Raw genomic sequence first — 14,813 nt, 5'->3', positions numbered from 1 at the left:
TTCACGAAGACACTGACTGCCGTATCGCACGGTGGGGCAAATTTATTAACAGTTACATTCTCTCTTGTTTATTTGACTGACACTCATTTACTTGATTTTATCAAATAGCCTACATGACAGGTCAGAATGTATACTACACGTTTCATTAAGCATATTTTATTGACATTGCCTACCTTAAGTATACTTTAATAACATCCTTTAAGTACTTCACATGCGTCACTGCATACATGAGAAACTAAGATATAGCAGCTATTGAACTGTGAATCCAAATGTCTCCAGTTGCTAATAACCAGAGCGTAAATGCTAACTATCTTCAGGTTAGTTTGGCCATTGGTAATTAGTATTCTACTTTTAAGCTTCCTTCTCATTCATAAAGAGAAGAGAGTGAAAAGCATCAGCTGACATACATGTCAAGTTTTGGAATAAAGGTAACAAAGGAAAGCTATAGTGCAGTGTGGGGGGAAAAAAAAAACAAAAAAAAACCACACACACACACACACACACACACACACACACACACAAACCCAACAACAACAACAACAACCTGTGCACTTGCCACACAAAATAATACTCTCTGAACATCGAAATTTTGCGCTGTTTCAAACTACGTATGTTCTAGATTCAATATTTCGGCAATCCAAATGTTTGCCATCTTCGAGAGAACACTGGCACTGCTGCCGAGTCCTGACACCGAGCTACAGATCGTCGTCGTCCCGTATACGTGTCCGTACTGTACACGGCGCACACGCTGCCCGAGTACGTATGTTCTATCCTGTGAGCCTATTATTAGAGCCACAAACAATAGCGTGAGGTTCATAGGCTACGCTTCTCTTCCATTCCCTCTAGTGTAAACACTCGTTCGGAGATACGAGAGAACAACTGGGAATGCAAGCGAATTGTCTGCGAATGCCCGTTTACTCCACTATAAACCACGCTTTGAAGGGGGGGGACTGTCCTTCCCCTCGCGCGTTTGTGCCCTGCGACTGCATGTGGTCTATTTTATTAGATGTGAGAACACCTGGGCTTATTTATTGCATTCTTACCAACTAATGACAAACAGCCCCCCCCCCCCTCTCCCTCAGAAAAAAATGCACGTACACACACACACACACACACACACACACACACACACACACACACACACACACACGGTTTCCCTAGAAGAGCCATGAATCACGATTCAGCACTGTGTTGCTCCACTCCATACATCACAACATGCCAGAGCCTCCTCAGCTTCCCCTCCACAAGTGGTCAGGAAACTGCTCCTACGTTCAGTCGACTCCTGCTTCTGAGACGAAAGGCGCCACGAGTAGTGCACAGCTGTGCTAGTCCACTGCCGTGAGATGACGGACCCTTTGCCGAAATGTCGACTGCGGGCACGGACGACGTGTAGGATGATAGGCCCAGACAATACGTGGGAGGATCCCATTCCGATACGCCTCAGCCCTCGAATTATCCATGGCGGCAACGGCAGGTGTCCTGTGTCGTCCGTATGTGGCACCGTACCACAACACGGCTGGCCCACTTCTCTGCTGAATGTCTGGGACTGTGTGCCAAATATCACAAAAATTGTGTACTGGACAGTGGAGAGAACCCGATGTCACTGGTCCCGATTCAGTTCTGGGAAGTAAGCCTGCTGAACTGCTCCCTGGGGGATACAGGTTGTACTGTTGTTTGTAACGGATGCCTAGAGGCCAAACTGAGAGAGCTGTGTACTGTGTGTCAATACAGCCCTTGCAATTGCCTATAAAAAGACTGTCGCCGACTGCAGGAGACCGTCATCAGCAAGATAAGCGACATTTTGAGACTCTCGATAGTAGTCGAATGCTGTCGCTCCACTGTACTACAATTTCGTGCTCGACCTACGGAGCCGATAAATCTTCTCGCACGAAGTGACGATTGCACAGCTTCTACTAGTTTCTCAGTATTAGGATGGTACCAAATTCACAACTGTATGTTCAATTAATGAAAAGCCACTTCAGCTGCAAGTTTATTAAATCCATAACCAGTTTAAGCCTTTCTACAAGGCCATTTTCAAGTGGATATGAAACTGTCCTTATTAATATATAATAAGATGTATATATATAGATATTTTACATAGCAGAGGGTGAAGAAGTCTAGATTCGAGGTCTGTTAAAAAATTCTGGAACATTCGTAATTTTGCACCAATGGTGTGTTGGACAAAATGCAGTTTGCATCCCTGACCACGCCTGTGTTTAGTGTGTAACTGTCGGAAATTTCATTCTATGTCTGCCAGTTATTGTTCACTGCTGTACTGAGTAGAACACTGTGTCACAGTCTATGAATTTCAAGATGCCACAGTTGCAAAATCAACGCGACTGCATTAAATTTTGCACTAAACTCGAGAAAATCCATACAGACACACACCAAATGACGCAGGAAGCCTTTGGTGACGAGTGCGTAAGACATACTAAGCGTTATGAATGGTTTGTACAGTTTCAAAATGCCCAGACAGAAGTTCGAGATGACCCTCATTCGGAATGCCCTTTGACGCCTCCCAACGACTAACGACTATCACAACAGGAACATCAATGAAATTGTGCGTGCCAATCGAAGACTCACTGTTGTAACATTTCAGTTGGATTATGTTACGAACTCCTGACACAGCATCTTGGAATGCATCGTGTTGCTGTCAAGTTCCTCCCACGGTTCACGAGTCAAGACCAGAAAGACCTTCATTTCACAATCTGTGAAGATCGTTTGGATGGCGCAAATGAGAACGAGATGTAAAGTTCTCCGAGACCAAAAAAAGCTTGTCAGGTCATTAACTTTGAACGATTAGTTCATCACGAATTTGTGCCACAGGGACAAACTGTTAATCGATGGTAGTATCGGGACGTGCTGCAATGCACGTGAGAAAATGTGAGAAGGAAACTGCCCGAAATGTGGTGAGAGAATTCAGGGCTCTTGCGTACCTGCACATTCATCCCTGTTTGTGTGCGGCTATTACACAAAAACTAAATTACTGCACTGCCTCATCTTCTGTACTATCCAGACCTGGCCCCTAAGGTTTTTTTTATTTCAAGAGTTGAAGCCCATTGAAAGGATGAAGATTTGGAACAATAGATGAGATAAAGGAAAATTCACAGATGTGATCCAGTAAGAGACATACCGTGACTGCTTCCGGAAGTAGAACTTTTTGAACAGACATCGTACGTACAGTATAAGTACAGAAAGAATATATAACTTACATTGTGCTGCAGAGAAGCAACTTCAAATGTAAGAAAGTAAAACTGAGGTGGTTTTAAATAGTTATGTGATGTTATTAAACTGTTACTGCACATTTTAGAAACTATTCTGAGAAAAATGAGCATGTCATGATGTTAAAAACTGTACAATTCAATACATCAAAAGTATTGGTATGTCTTAGATTTAAGGAGAGTTGCGTTTTGATGTGTTCAAAGTACCAATTTGAATGCTATCCCAATAACAGGTTGAAAGTAATTTATTTAGAATGAATAAAAATTCATAACAAGTTCCAGTGAATGAGAAATCCAAGTCAAATATAAACTTACGACCTCTATCGTGCAAAAATTGAAACACAGGGAACTGTACACGGTACTAGCATAGGTTCGACACCTTATGTAAAGCTTACGAAAGCACGTTTACGAACATCTAGATACAGCTACGAACTTGACGTGTATCTTTAAAGGAAGTTGTCAATAACAAGGCAGCAGACATCCACGAAACTAGCATTTCTTTATGAGCACTGCTCGGTTGAGCTACTTTTCCTTGGCGGGCATCATTTTGTATTTCTTCACATATGACCCTAAAGTACTTGTATAAGTAAAATATGTATATGTCCATGTTATTAGGTACTGACAATGGCCGTTTCAGATCCATTGGAAAAAGTGATATAGCAGTTGTGGACTTTTTAACCTTTGTATTAGCAACTGGAGCAGTTTTTCATTACCTGTACACCATGTCTGAGCCTGAAATTACTGTCTGAGGCATGTTGACAAACTGGGAAGTGTACAGAAGCCGCACTGTCCCATTCACGACTGGACGCACAGTCCACTCAACTAGACTGCACCGAAAATGTGGGTTTACTTTCACTTCTTTTACAAAGGTGACTGAACATAGCGACATCCCACGAGCTACAGACTGTTGAAAAATTGGTTTGCAGCCAAACACACACAAACTATATGAGGCATAAGGGCAGTGCTAATTTCTTTTTAGTGGGAAGATGAATGCTGCCACAAAGAGCTCGTCTGATATTTATGGTACAACAATCCACCTATAAAGAAAACAATGTGAATTCACTGACAGTGAACTGAAAGTGATACACAGTGAAGCACCAATATGATATTCATTAAACTTTACGGAGATGTTCACAAAGCAAGCATTAAATGATTTTCATTTGGACCTAACACATGTTCTCAACATCAGTACGAGGTACGTGTTTCCCACTGACACAAACACACTCTCGTCTTTGTTGTCTCCAAATAACATCTCGAGTTGTCTGTCGGTACGCTCGAAACATATACTGTGTCAATTCACAAACAAGCTGTCCGGAGGTCGGTACGACAGTACGCGCTACATCTTCCCGTCGTATCCCAGACGTGCCCTGTGGCTCACAAATCGGGCCAGTCAAGAGTCTGTACATATCTCCAAATCCTTTCTGGTACGAACTGCAGAACGAGGTCTCAGGTTATCCTGCTGAATATGTCATTCGGTACCAGTCACGAAAGGTAGGACAACAGGGTTTACCTTCCTCACCACACACTGGCAGGCATTCCGCCTAGCTTCAACAATTACCAAATCAGTTCTTTTGTCACAATTCGACAGCTCCCCACGTCACACCTTCAGGAGTCGGAGAGCTACAAGTCTCGAGAATTGCCGCTTCCTGCGAGCTCTCGCCGAGTCACCTTCGGACGTCTCGGCATCGATCTGGCAGCCACATGCCGAAGCGAGACTCCTCACCGAACACGGCAGAATACCACTCGGTGGGCCAGTTGACTGACTCTACACTGTGCAAGTCCGCTGTCTGCAGTACGGTGCCAGTGGTTAACGGTGCACGCAAACACTAGGTCTCCACCCGGCTTCCAGTAACGTGTTTCTGATTTATTGTGGCGATACACCAACTGTAACCTCTGCCCGCGCGCAGTCCCCTCGCCACACTGTTTTACACCAGTCATCCTGTAGTCGCTGCACTACAGCCCACTGCCCGTACAATGCTCCCGCGTCCCTCGTGCCGACAATTTGCCATTGTTCAGAGTCCAAATCGCGGTAATAAGCTACACGTGCACGTCGTGTCGCAATCTCCACCTGAAAAAATTCTACTAAAGTTAGACACGTCTGACAGCCACCACGTACTCACACGACCCTCAATCCGTTTGGACGATATTTTCCGTAATGAAAAATCAGCTCAGATGCGAACAAAATTTTACGTAACATATGCCGCAGGCGTGGAAATACTGGAGTAACGTCTGGATACGGTTAAGTTCATCACGATCTAACACTTTCCATTCTGCCAGTGAGAAACGAAAGTTTTTACTACTTAACAGTCCCAAAACTATGTACAGTAGAGAAAAAGAAGATATGCAACTTCCGGGTGCAGAAGCTGACAGCAGTTGCCGGGACTCACCCGCGAGATGAGACGGACGGCGTGGGTGGAGAATAGGCGGGCGACCGGTATCTCAGGGCCGTCGTGAGGGGTGCCCTGCTCGCAGGCCCGTGCAGGCTCTCACGGCTCGCAGAAAGGCTGCTCGATCTGCTCTCGTCCAGGGCACGCTGTCGAGTGAAATGGTGCAACAGTAGCAGTAGCAGTAACAGTAACAATAACAGTAGTACAGGATGATCCAAAGGAAATGCCAAAATTTTGAACAAGTGCTACAGAAAAACTTCAAATAATGAAACAATCTGAATGTCAAATGTGGGGGAGGGGTCAGCCTCTTTTTCCATACTTAACAACTTTCAACGTGAGCTCCATTTATTTCTCTGCAGACATCAAAACGGTACTCTATTTCACACCTTGTGCTTTACAGTATCTCTGGTTTTACACTCAAAATAGCTGTCAAAATTCACTTCTGCAGATGCCCCAGATTTAGAGTTTTTTCTGCGCAGACCGTACTTTTAAACGTAGCCCCAGTAAAAGAAAGGGGTAAGATTGAGGGTGGGGGGTGAGGGGTGGGGGGGTAGGTGGTGAGGGAATAGGCACATCCCTACCTATCCAACCACTTGGAAATATATCGTTTAGTGTGTTACACACTTCGAGATGATGATGATGATGATGTCCTGCAAGAAAATGACATGGTGTTTTTGCTCCATGTCTGCAGTTTAAGGAAATAAACAGTTTTAGCATACAACTGTAACACTACAGATATTACAAAACACATGGTGTGAATTTGAGTGTTGTTTTGATGTATGCAGAGCTAACTTGAAATTCATTAAGGTTTGGAAAAATAACTTTGATCTCCCCCCCTCAACCTCTCTCCACTTTGACATTCAAATCACTTCATTATCTTGAACAGTTTTTCTGCAACATTTGTTCAAAATCCCAGCATTCTTTTTGGAACACCCTGTAATAGTAAACGACATTTAACATTTAGTGTTGGGCAAGTAGAAGCTCTCCAGAGTCATTAGCCTCTATCAAAAGGAAATGGCTACTGAGGAACAAAGAACAGCAAAAAAGATAGGAGTTACAGCACAAGGGAAAGGACTATGCAATACAGAAACAGCATGCTAATGTACAGGGAAGTCCACAGGTGTTGCACCACTCTTCTAACACAAAACCAGTCAAGCACTAAGGGATAAGATGGGGAGAAATTCCATGATTCTATGTGACCAATATGGTGACCATTTTGGAAACTGCAATCTTGAATGTAACTCTTAACAGTCAAATAGAAAGGGTGTCATGTGACATATGAAACAGAGAATTACATACAGAAAAAAAGGTTGCTTTTCCTTTAAGCACAGCTTTATTAATTCTCTAGTTATGACCGATGTTTCTTTCTTACAGGAGCCACGAAATGAAAGCTGATGCCGTCAACACAAGCAGAGTGCATTGCGATTGTCCCGATATCGCGACACGGCATTCGTGTTATTACAGACGCCTTCAATGGACAGCACCTCCACAAACCACCCATTACCCACAGTGTGACGGTGAAACTTGTTGCGAAATTCTCTCGAACTGGCTCTCTCGCAGACAATGTGAAAGCTGGACAATTAAAAACAGCTACAGATGAAGTGCACCGACTGTTCTTGCAGCGCTCCGTACGAGTCCTTAGCTTTACTCATTCTCGAGTTGTCCCGTCTCGTAGTGAACAAAGTAAGTGCTGCTCATAACACACAACGGCTGCAAAACGTGCCATCAACCTGTTGTAAAGCACACTGTGAGGCGGGTGGTCTCTCTCACCCAGTTCTCGTGGACATTAACCACATATCAGAATGTGAGAGCAACTGTCAACAATCCATCCCCTGAGTTGTGCAAGGTTTCTGATCTCCACTACCTGTGCAATCGCCTAAACATGCAACCCTAACCTGCATATATAAATCTAACAGACTTAAACCTAGGGAATGTGCTCGCACTCTCTGTGAAAACTGGATATCCTGGTCTGCCCGTATATCTATTCTGTAATAAGGAAGGGCAGCATAATGTTGAAAGAAAGTTGGAAACATTTCATCTCCAGATAACTGTGACGGCAGCATATTTACATTTCACAACAGCCGAATGACAAAGGGCCCGACAATACGAGAACCACATATTCCGCACCAAACTGCCACTTTCAATACGTGGGCTTCCTCCCGATGGATCCACGAAGTGAGGACTGACATCTGACCAGTATCTGTGATTCCGTATATTTACATCTCGCTCACACAATATTACCTTCATCCGGATACAGTGCGTCGTAGGGGAAATGATGGTTTTTCTCCAGCTTCCCATTCTGCAAATTCAACCCGACCCAACAATCTGGACCATTCCTGAAGCAATGGTGTAACATTCGCATTTTGTAAAGGTGCCATTTACGTGTGGCCGAAATTCTCCATACAGATGTACGGCTAACCCCACTTTTATGCGAGCTGCAGTGAGTACTGATCTCTGCTCCTCGGACCCTTACTAAACATGTTAGAAAAGTGGTCGATTGGTTTATAAGAGGGGGAAAGGGACCAAACACCTAGGTCAGTGGTCCCTTGTTCTGAATAAAACAATGTCACAAGGGTGAGAATAAAATGAGCAAGACTGAAAACACAAAATGGAGAGAAAGGAAAAACCACAAGAACAACAGAAGGGCAACAAACACTTAAATGGAAAAACGGGGAGAAGAAAACCACAGAAACGCAAGAAGCAGGTAGAAGAGATTGTAACGACAAAACAGATTACCACTGCTGGCTGACCATGGGCATAAACAGGAGAAGCCAGCCACTCTGCAACACATTAAAACCTCTACCCTAGAAGCACTAGGGTGGAGGACACAAAGGGACAAATGACATGCACTAAAATTCAGATCAAATGATAAAACCCACCCTCACGGATAAAACATAAAACTAAATCAGCTGACGAGGTTCTGTCAGATAAAATTAGCGGCAACGAGTCCGGTGAAAAGAAAAGTGGTTCATGTTGCTTCATGCATGGCTCTTGTCCCATTTTTGGTTTGTCTGCAACAGAGCCAGCTTCACAGAACTTCACAAGTTTCAACATCAATGGGTGGTCGTTTTGGGTGGTGTCAGTTGCCACCATCTCCGCTGACACAGGTCCTCCTCCCTCGTGAAAGCAGAATGATCTCAATATGCTCGAGTTGTGTTAATGCCATTAGCTTTCACATCACCTATTTGGAAGAAACTTCAGTCATAACTCGACAATCACAAAAGCTATGCTTCAATGAAAGGTGTCACTGATTTTCAATGTAATTCTTTTTTTGTTTCATATGTCACAAGACCCCTTTTTTGTTTGAAAATTAAGAGCTGCATCTAAAATGTCAGCTTCCAAAGTGGCCGCCACGCTGGTAACGTAGCCTCACATCTTCTCCCTCCCGCCATTTGTGGTCTTTAGCTGAAGAAAAGTGGCTTCTGGGGAACAGAGAATAGCACGAACACGGGAATATAAAGACTGTGCAACATAGAAACAGTATGCCAATGTAGAACATAAGGTATGAGATACAGTTGGTGGTGAGGTGAAATGCATTCTGGAAATGTCTTTTCTCGAGACATTCTTCAGAATATTCACCACACAATTATAATTTTTTCCTACCTTTCAAAAATTCTCATTTCCAACTCGACAGCCGACAAAATAAATTTACGATATTCGTCTGACGACAGCCCCTAGGAAATTCACCGGTGTTCAGTTTGTTGCCCCAATGTGACAGTGGGATGCATGGAATTAAGGTTTAGTGTATAATGTCTGTATCGTTTTTTGAAGGAGGCCAGAACAGTCCGATTCAAATTTGACAGTCATCATCTCGAATTACCACAGCTAATATGACATCATTTCATTGTCACCTACATGGTCTAGTCAGAAGGTGCTTTTATTCAGCTTTTAAGTACTAAGTATTCTAACAAATTTTAGTCCAAAAACAGTTCATGCCTGTTGTTACTACATCATTGCTGGGTTCTATAGAAACTGCTGCTGCGTGATGTTACAAGAGTTTCTCCAACCAAATTTCATTTTCAATTAACCTGGTGCCAAAAATTTTTGGCTAGTAAAAGGTAGTGTAATGGCCCATACACACGATCGTTTCTTGGAACTCTCAGACAAATGTTTCCTGAATGCATATCTCCTCAAATGGTTAATACAGAAGAGACTTATTTGGAGAGCCCCTCCTCTCTCCTATCCCAGTAATGGAGCATCTCTGCAAATATGTGACTGGACTGAGCAATATTTGACTCGTGAAACCCAGTGCACTGTAGTGGGCAGTGAACATTTCACAGAAACAAAAGTAAAAGTCAATGTGCTTCACGGAAGAGTTGCAGGATTGGTAATGTTCTCAGTACACGTAACTGAGTTATCATTTAGGATCAACAGTACTGTAACGATGTTCGCTTACGACGCATTTCTGTACAGAAAAGTATTGCCACTGGCCAACTGTATCAAACTACAGGAAGACTTTGATAAAATGTTTACTCGGTGTGAACCTTGTTCGGTAAAGTGTGCAAACATTTTTTTGGCATCTTTACGAGTCAGAAGGTACTTTATGTAAAACACAAATATGCTTTAAGTAGTAAGTATCCTACGAGCAGTTCATACATGTTGTGGTCATTACATATTTTTCTTCATTGCTGGGACCTGTAGGACTACCTCAACATTACTGAATACCAGTAGAGAGGCTCATACAGAAACCAGCGATGCAGAAAATGAAGCAACGACCACAACATACGTGAACTGCTTTTAGGCCACAATTTTGTTGGAATAACTAGCGCTGAAAACGTGTTTGGATTTTATAGAAATGATGATGGCACAGAGGTGCCGAAATATGTATGTATAAACAACAGTTGTTTGCATAACAGGCAGGCCTGAATTTTCATAACTTAGCCTGCAAACATGGCAGCTCCTAGAGCTTCAAATTCAAATGATGATTACTTATGATGTGAATTTAGAGAACCTGTATTCAAAGGAGAGTGTACAAACATTATGCTGCCACCACTATATATATCTTCAGTAGGGACGGTGAGGATGAGGTCAGACTCTAGGACTCATAGTTACTCCTACAGACAGTCATATCCCCCCCAAAATCAATAATACACAAAAGAATAGAAAGCAAAACATGTAATATCAACAATGTAGGAAAACACAGATCGCATACGACCGCCGACTCCAGCATCTCGCCCCGCTTGCTTGTGCGTGTGCCTCTCTCTTACCGATGATGGTTGTGACCGAAACCGTTATGTAAGTGTCTCTTAATTGTGCCTGTCTGCAATTTCACGCGTCTTCTTTACGGTAAGTAGCAATCTGTCTTTTCCTACATTGTCGGGAGTTTCCATTGTTTGAAATATGTGATATCAGGTGTTTCAAAATGAATATTCGGGTTTTAAGGCTTTGTAGCATTTATTACATTCAACTTATAAATAATACATCAAATGAAAGAGCAACTCAAACAGTTTTTCTTGTTTAATGTAAGCATCATTCGTCACCTGACACACATCGATTCCATAGGCAAGTTCTTCCCAAATCTTTATCAGTGTGTCTGGAGTAATTGCTGCAAGAACTGCTCAAATCCTGTTTACTAAGTAGGGTAGACCAGCCGACAGCGGAGGCACGTACACGCCATCTTTTACGAAGGGAAATATCGCAAGGTAACGGACTGGGTGGATGTGGAAGTCACGCAAAACGAGCTCCGTCATCTGGCCAATTACGGCCAATCCGGCAGTCGGGTACAATGTCGTTTAAGCAATCGCGTGTCGAATTATGCCGGTGTGAGACAGTGTATGGTTTCACTGCCAAATAACGTTCTGCAGTTCAGCCTCTTCCAACTGAGGAAATAACTGTAGTTCTCGTTCAGGCTCTTCCAAACTATGCCCCCAGGGCGCCAGCGCCCTGTGTGAATTCGTCTGTCGTCGCAGTGGCCGAGCCGTGACGCTTAGCTGGCCGTGCGGACCGCGGACCGCCCAACCGCCCGCCGGGCCTCGCCGTGCCCCTGTACGCGCCGGCAGCGGCCAAAAGCGACACAAATCCGTTAGACAACAGACGTAAGGCTACAGTGGATTGAGATGGATAGTCATCAGCAGCAGACAAAAAGAAAGAGGAACGGGGCAAGTCCACACTATTTAAACCCGAGTGGGAAATTAATTTCCTTTGTACTGGTATCGAAAATCACGCCAAACGTTTAGTATGACATCGGAACCTCATGTATTTAAAAAAGTATTCGACTGAACGGCACTTTAATACCTGTCACGAACATCAGTTCAAAAATTTGTCGCAAGAGGAACGCCAGTCAAAGCTTGAAGAACTAAAAGAAAATTTCAAGCAGCATTACAGTGAAGTAAGTGTTTCCTATCGTATGACTCTTTATAATTTATAAAGATGATAAATAAAACTACATTTCATAATCTGTCACTTGGCAATGTGCCAGTTATCGAATATCACATTGTCAGCAACAAGGAACATTTCTTTTCAGTTAATTTTTATATCTGGGTTGCATTAAATCGCGTCGCACAGACCCAAGAAAAAGTTTCAGGTGCGTTATTTTTTGCCACTTTCTGAAAAGCCGTCACAAATGCTCTTGGGCAGCAAAGTGTCACCAAGAGTCATTCTTTGTTTTTGTATACTTGTGTTTTTATGGATGGGAAAACATATGTTGTAGTTATCATTTTTATTTTAAATTAATTAAAACGCAGATATTCCAATAAATAAAAATTTATTTTGCGACTAGATTTCACTGTCCTTGATAGTGTCTAAGGCCACTTTTCGGAGGAACTGGGGGAAAACACACCTAAAACCACTCTTTCATTGTTAGTTTTTTATTTGAGTTTCGATGAATGAAACAATTGTTAAAATGATAAAAGTGTTTTAAAACACAGGATTGTACAAAATTAATTGTATGTTCTTTTTTTTTGCTGTGGTAGGAGCAGGAGACAGGTGGGCCAAGTTTGCGCGCTAGTTACAAATGCTTGCTGAGAGTTGCAAAAGCAGGGCAACCCTTTGAGGCTGGGAATCTCATCAAGGATTGCCTGATCGACTCGGCGGCTAGTATTTGTCCAGCAGACCTCACGGAAAAATTTGAAAAAGGGCGCTTTCGCCTCAAACTGTTGCTCGCCGTGTCGAAGATACGGCCTCAGATAGGGAACAGCAATTAATGGAGAGAACGGCAAACTTCATTTCATATTCTATCGCTCTTGACGAGTCCCCGGACGCTGCGGACGTATCTCAGCTCGTAATATTCATTCGACGTGTCGACGACAATCTGCGCGTCACAGAAGAATTTCTCGACCTTATACCACTAAAAGACACAACCACGAGTTTGGATATTTTTCTAGCCGCAGAAAACGTGTTGGAGTCAATGACTTTACAATGGGAACACCTGACCAGTGTAACAAAGTATGGAGCCCCTGCGCTACGAGGGATACGCACTGGATTTCCGAGTTACGTCAGGTCAAAACTGGCTGAAGTCGGCTGTTCGTCATTCGCGGCAGTCCATTGTCTGATACACCAGGAGGCACTTTGTGCGAAGATTGTCAATATAAAAAATGTTATGGACACAATTCTTCGAACGGTTAATTATCTTCGATCGCACGGACTCACACATCGCCAATTTAAAGAATTTCTGGCTGATATCGAAGCGGAATACCCCGACATCTCCTACCACGCCGAAGTAAGATGGCTGAGCAGAGGAAAGGTGCTTGTACTTTGTGATCCTATGTGGGTGGCGAATTTGGCTTTTTTGAGTGATCTTAGTGGTCATTTAAATACTTTGAACATTTCACTCCAAGGTGAAAATCACTCTGCTGTTAATTTAGTGCAGATGATTCAAGCATTTCAAAAAAATCTTATTTTGTGGGAAAAACAGTTGAGCGAGAAGAATTGTTGTCACTTTCCTGCACTAGACAGCGTTAAAGAAGATGTGGATTTTTCAGATTATGTTCAAATCATTTTCGAATTACAAGGACAGTTTGAAAACAGATTTTTGGAGATAAGTGAGCTTCAGCCAGCCTTAGATATATATTTTGTTCGCCCGTTTTCCCTTCGGGCAGAGGACGTCTCACAAGTGCTTCAACTAGAGCTGACTGACTTGCAGTGCGATATCCGCCCGAATGACCACTTTCTTGTGTGTAAAACTCTAGATGACTTTTACAGTTGTCTTCCACGAGAGAAATATCCTCTTTTGCACAAGCACGTGGCCAAAGTTCTGTCAATGTTTGGCTCCACATGTATTTGTGAGCGCTTTTTCTCTCTGTTAAAGCTTGCTAAAACTAAGAACCGTTCATTACTTGGCGATAAAAATTTGACTAATTCTTTGAGGTTAGCAGTCTCACGGAATATTGTACCAAACCTAGACAAAATTGTTTCTTCGAAAAGGAAAAACATATAAAATGTTAATTGTCTTCTTTAACAACGTTGACTGTAGGAATTAAAGAGCTTTATAGTGTTAATTCTATTTTTTAATAAGTTTTCAAAGTTGGTCAGTTAAAATAATTATGTAAAAAACGGTAAACTAAGCATCTGAATTCTAAACTCTGAAAAGGGATACAAAAAGCTGTACCACGAAGTACAACAAAAAATATTTACTTGTAACTACTAACAGTAGGAGACTCTATATCCCTTACATAAAATTATTTCTAAAATAGAACATTTATGACTCTTAGTTTTCATTTAAGAAACTGATGTATTTTTCAGAAGACGCCTACTGTACATACGACAAGTGTGCATGTGCAGTACTAGTAGAATCGACCTGTGGGTCAGAAAACTAGTAAGTTGTTCTTCGATTCTTGTTTTGGATATTGTTTTCTAAAGCTTTGCGCAGTAATTCTGCCACACGAACACTAGTTGTTACCTCGACAATAAACGGTTTGCTCGTTTTACCGCTCACGGAACACTTTTACAGAGCTGGCGCTTCCTCTGTTATTTCATTTACGTGGGATCTGACCGCGGGGCAGGGCTGTGAGATCTGACTCGTTCCGCAGCTCCCTCTCACTTCTACGCTGACACTAGCGACACACGGTCGCAGACGGGGTGCTGAACTACACTGCCTCATGACCGCAGGGGCTCAGGCGCGCCCGCCGCGCACAATTCTCGGACGAGCCTGTTCTAGTGCATCGAGATAAGGAACACCGGTTGCAGTTGCTTCACCGAAAAAGAAATGCCGATAAATTTTCTGCTGGGACGTGGCACATAAAAACACTCAATTTGCAAGAATCTCTTA

At 42.8% G+C, this 14,813-nt stretch overlaps 1 protein-coding gene across 6 annotated transcripts in view; it reads right to left on the bottom strand.

Moving 5' to 3' along the window:
* LOC126213465 (protein brambleberry-like) overlaps positions 1-14,813 on the bottom strand; it is a 204,607-nt gene that overhangs the window by 39,860 nt on the left and 149,934 nt on the right. For all 6 annotated transcript variants that reach the window (XM_049941241.1, XM_049941243.1, XM_049941244.1 and 3 more), the window contains exon 11: positions 5,609-5,754. In XM_049941241.1, coding sequence (XP_049797198.1) covers positions 5,609-5,754 — 146 coding nt within the window. The remainder of the gene's footprint in view (positions 1-5,608; positions 5,755-14,813) is intronic.

This window comes from Schistocerca nitens, chromosome 11 (assembly GCF_023898315.1).
Source record: "Schistocerca nitens isolate TAMUIC-IGC-003100 chromosome 11, iqSchNite1.1, whole genome shotgun sequence".
Lineage (NCBI taxonomy): Eukaryota > Metazoa > Arthropoda > Insecta > Orthoptera > Acrididae > Schistocerca > Schistocerca nitens.
This window is presented reverse-complemented; position numbering and strand designations above follow the sequence as displayed.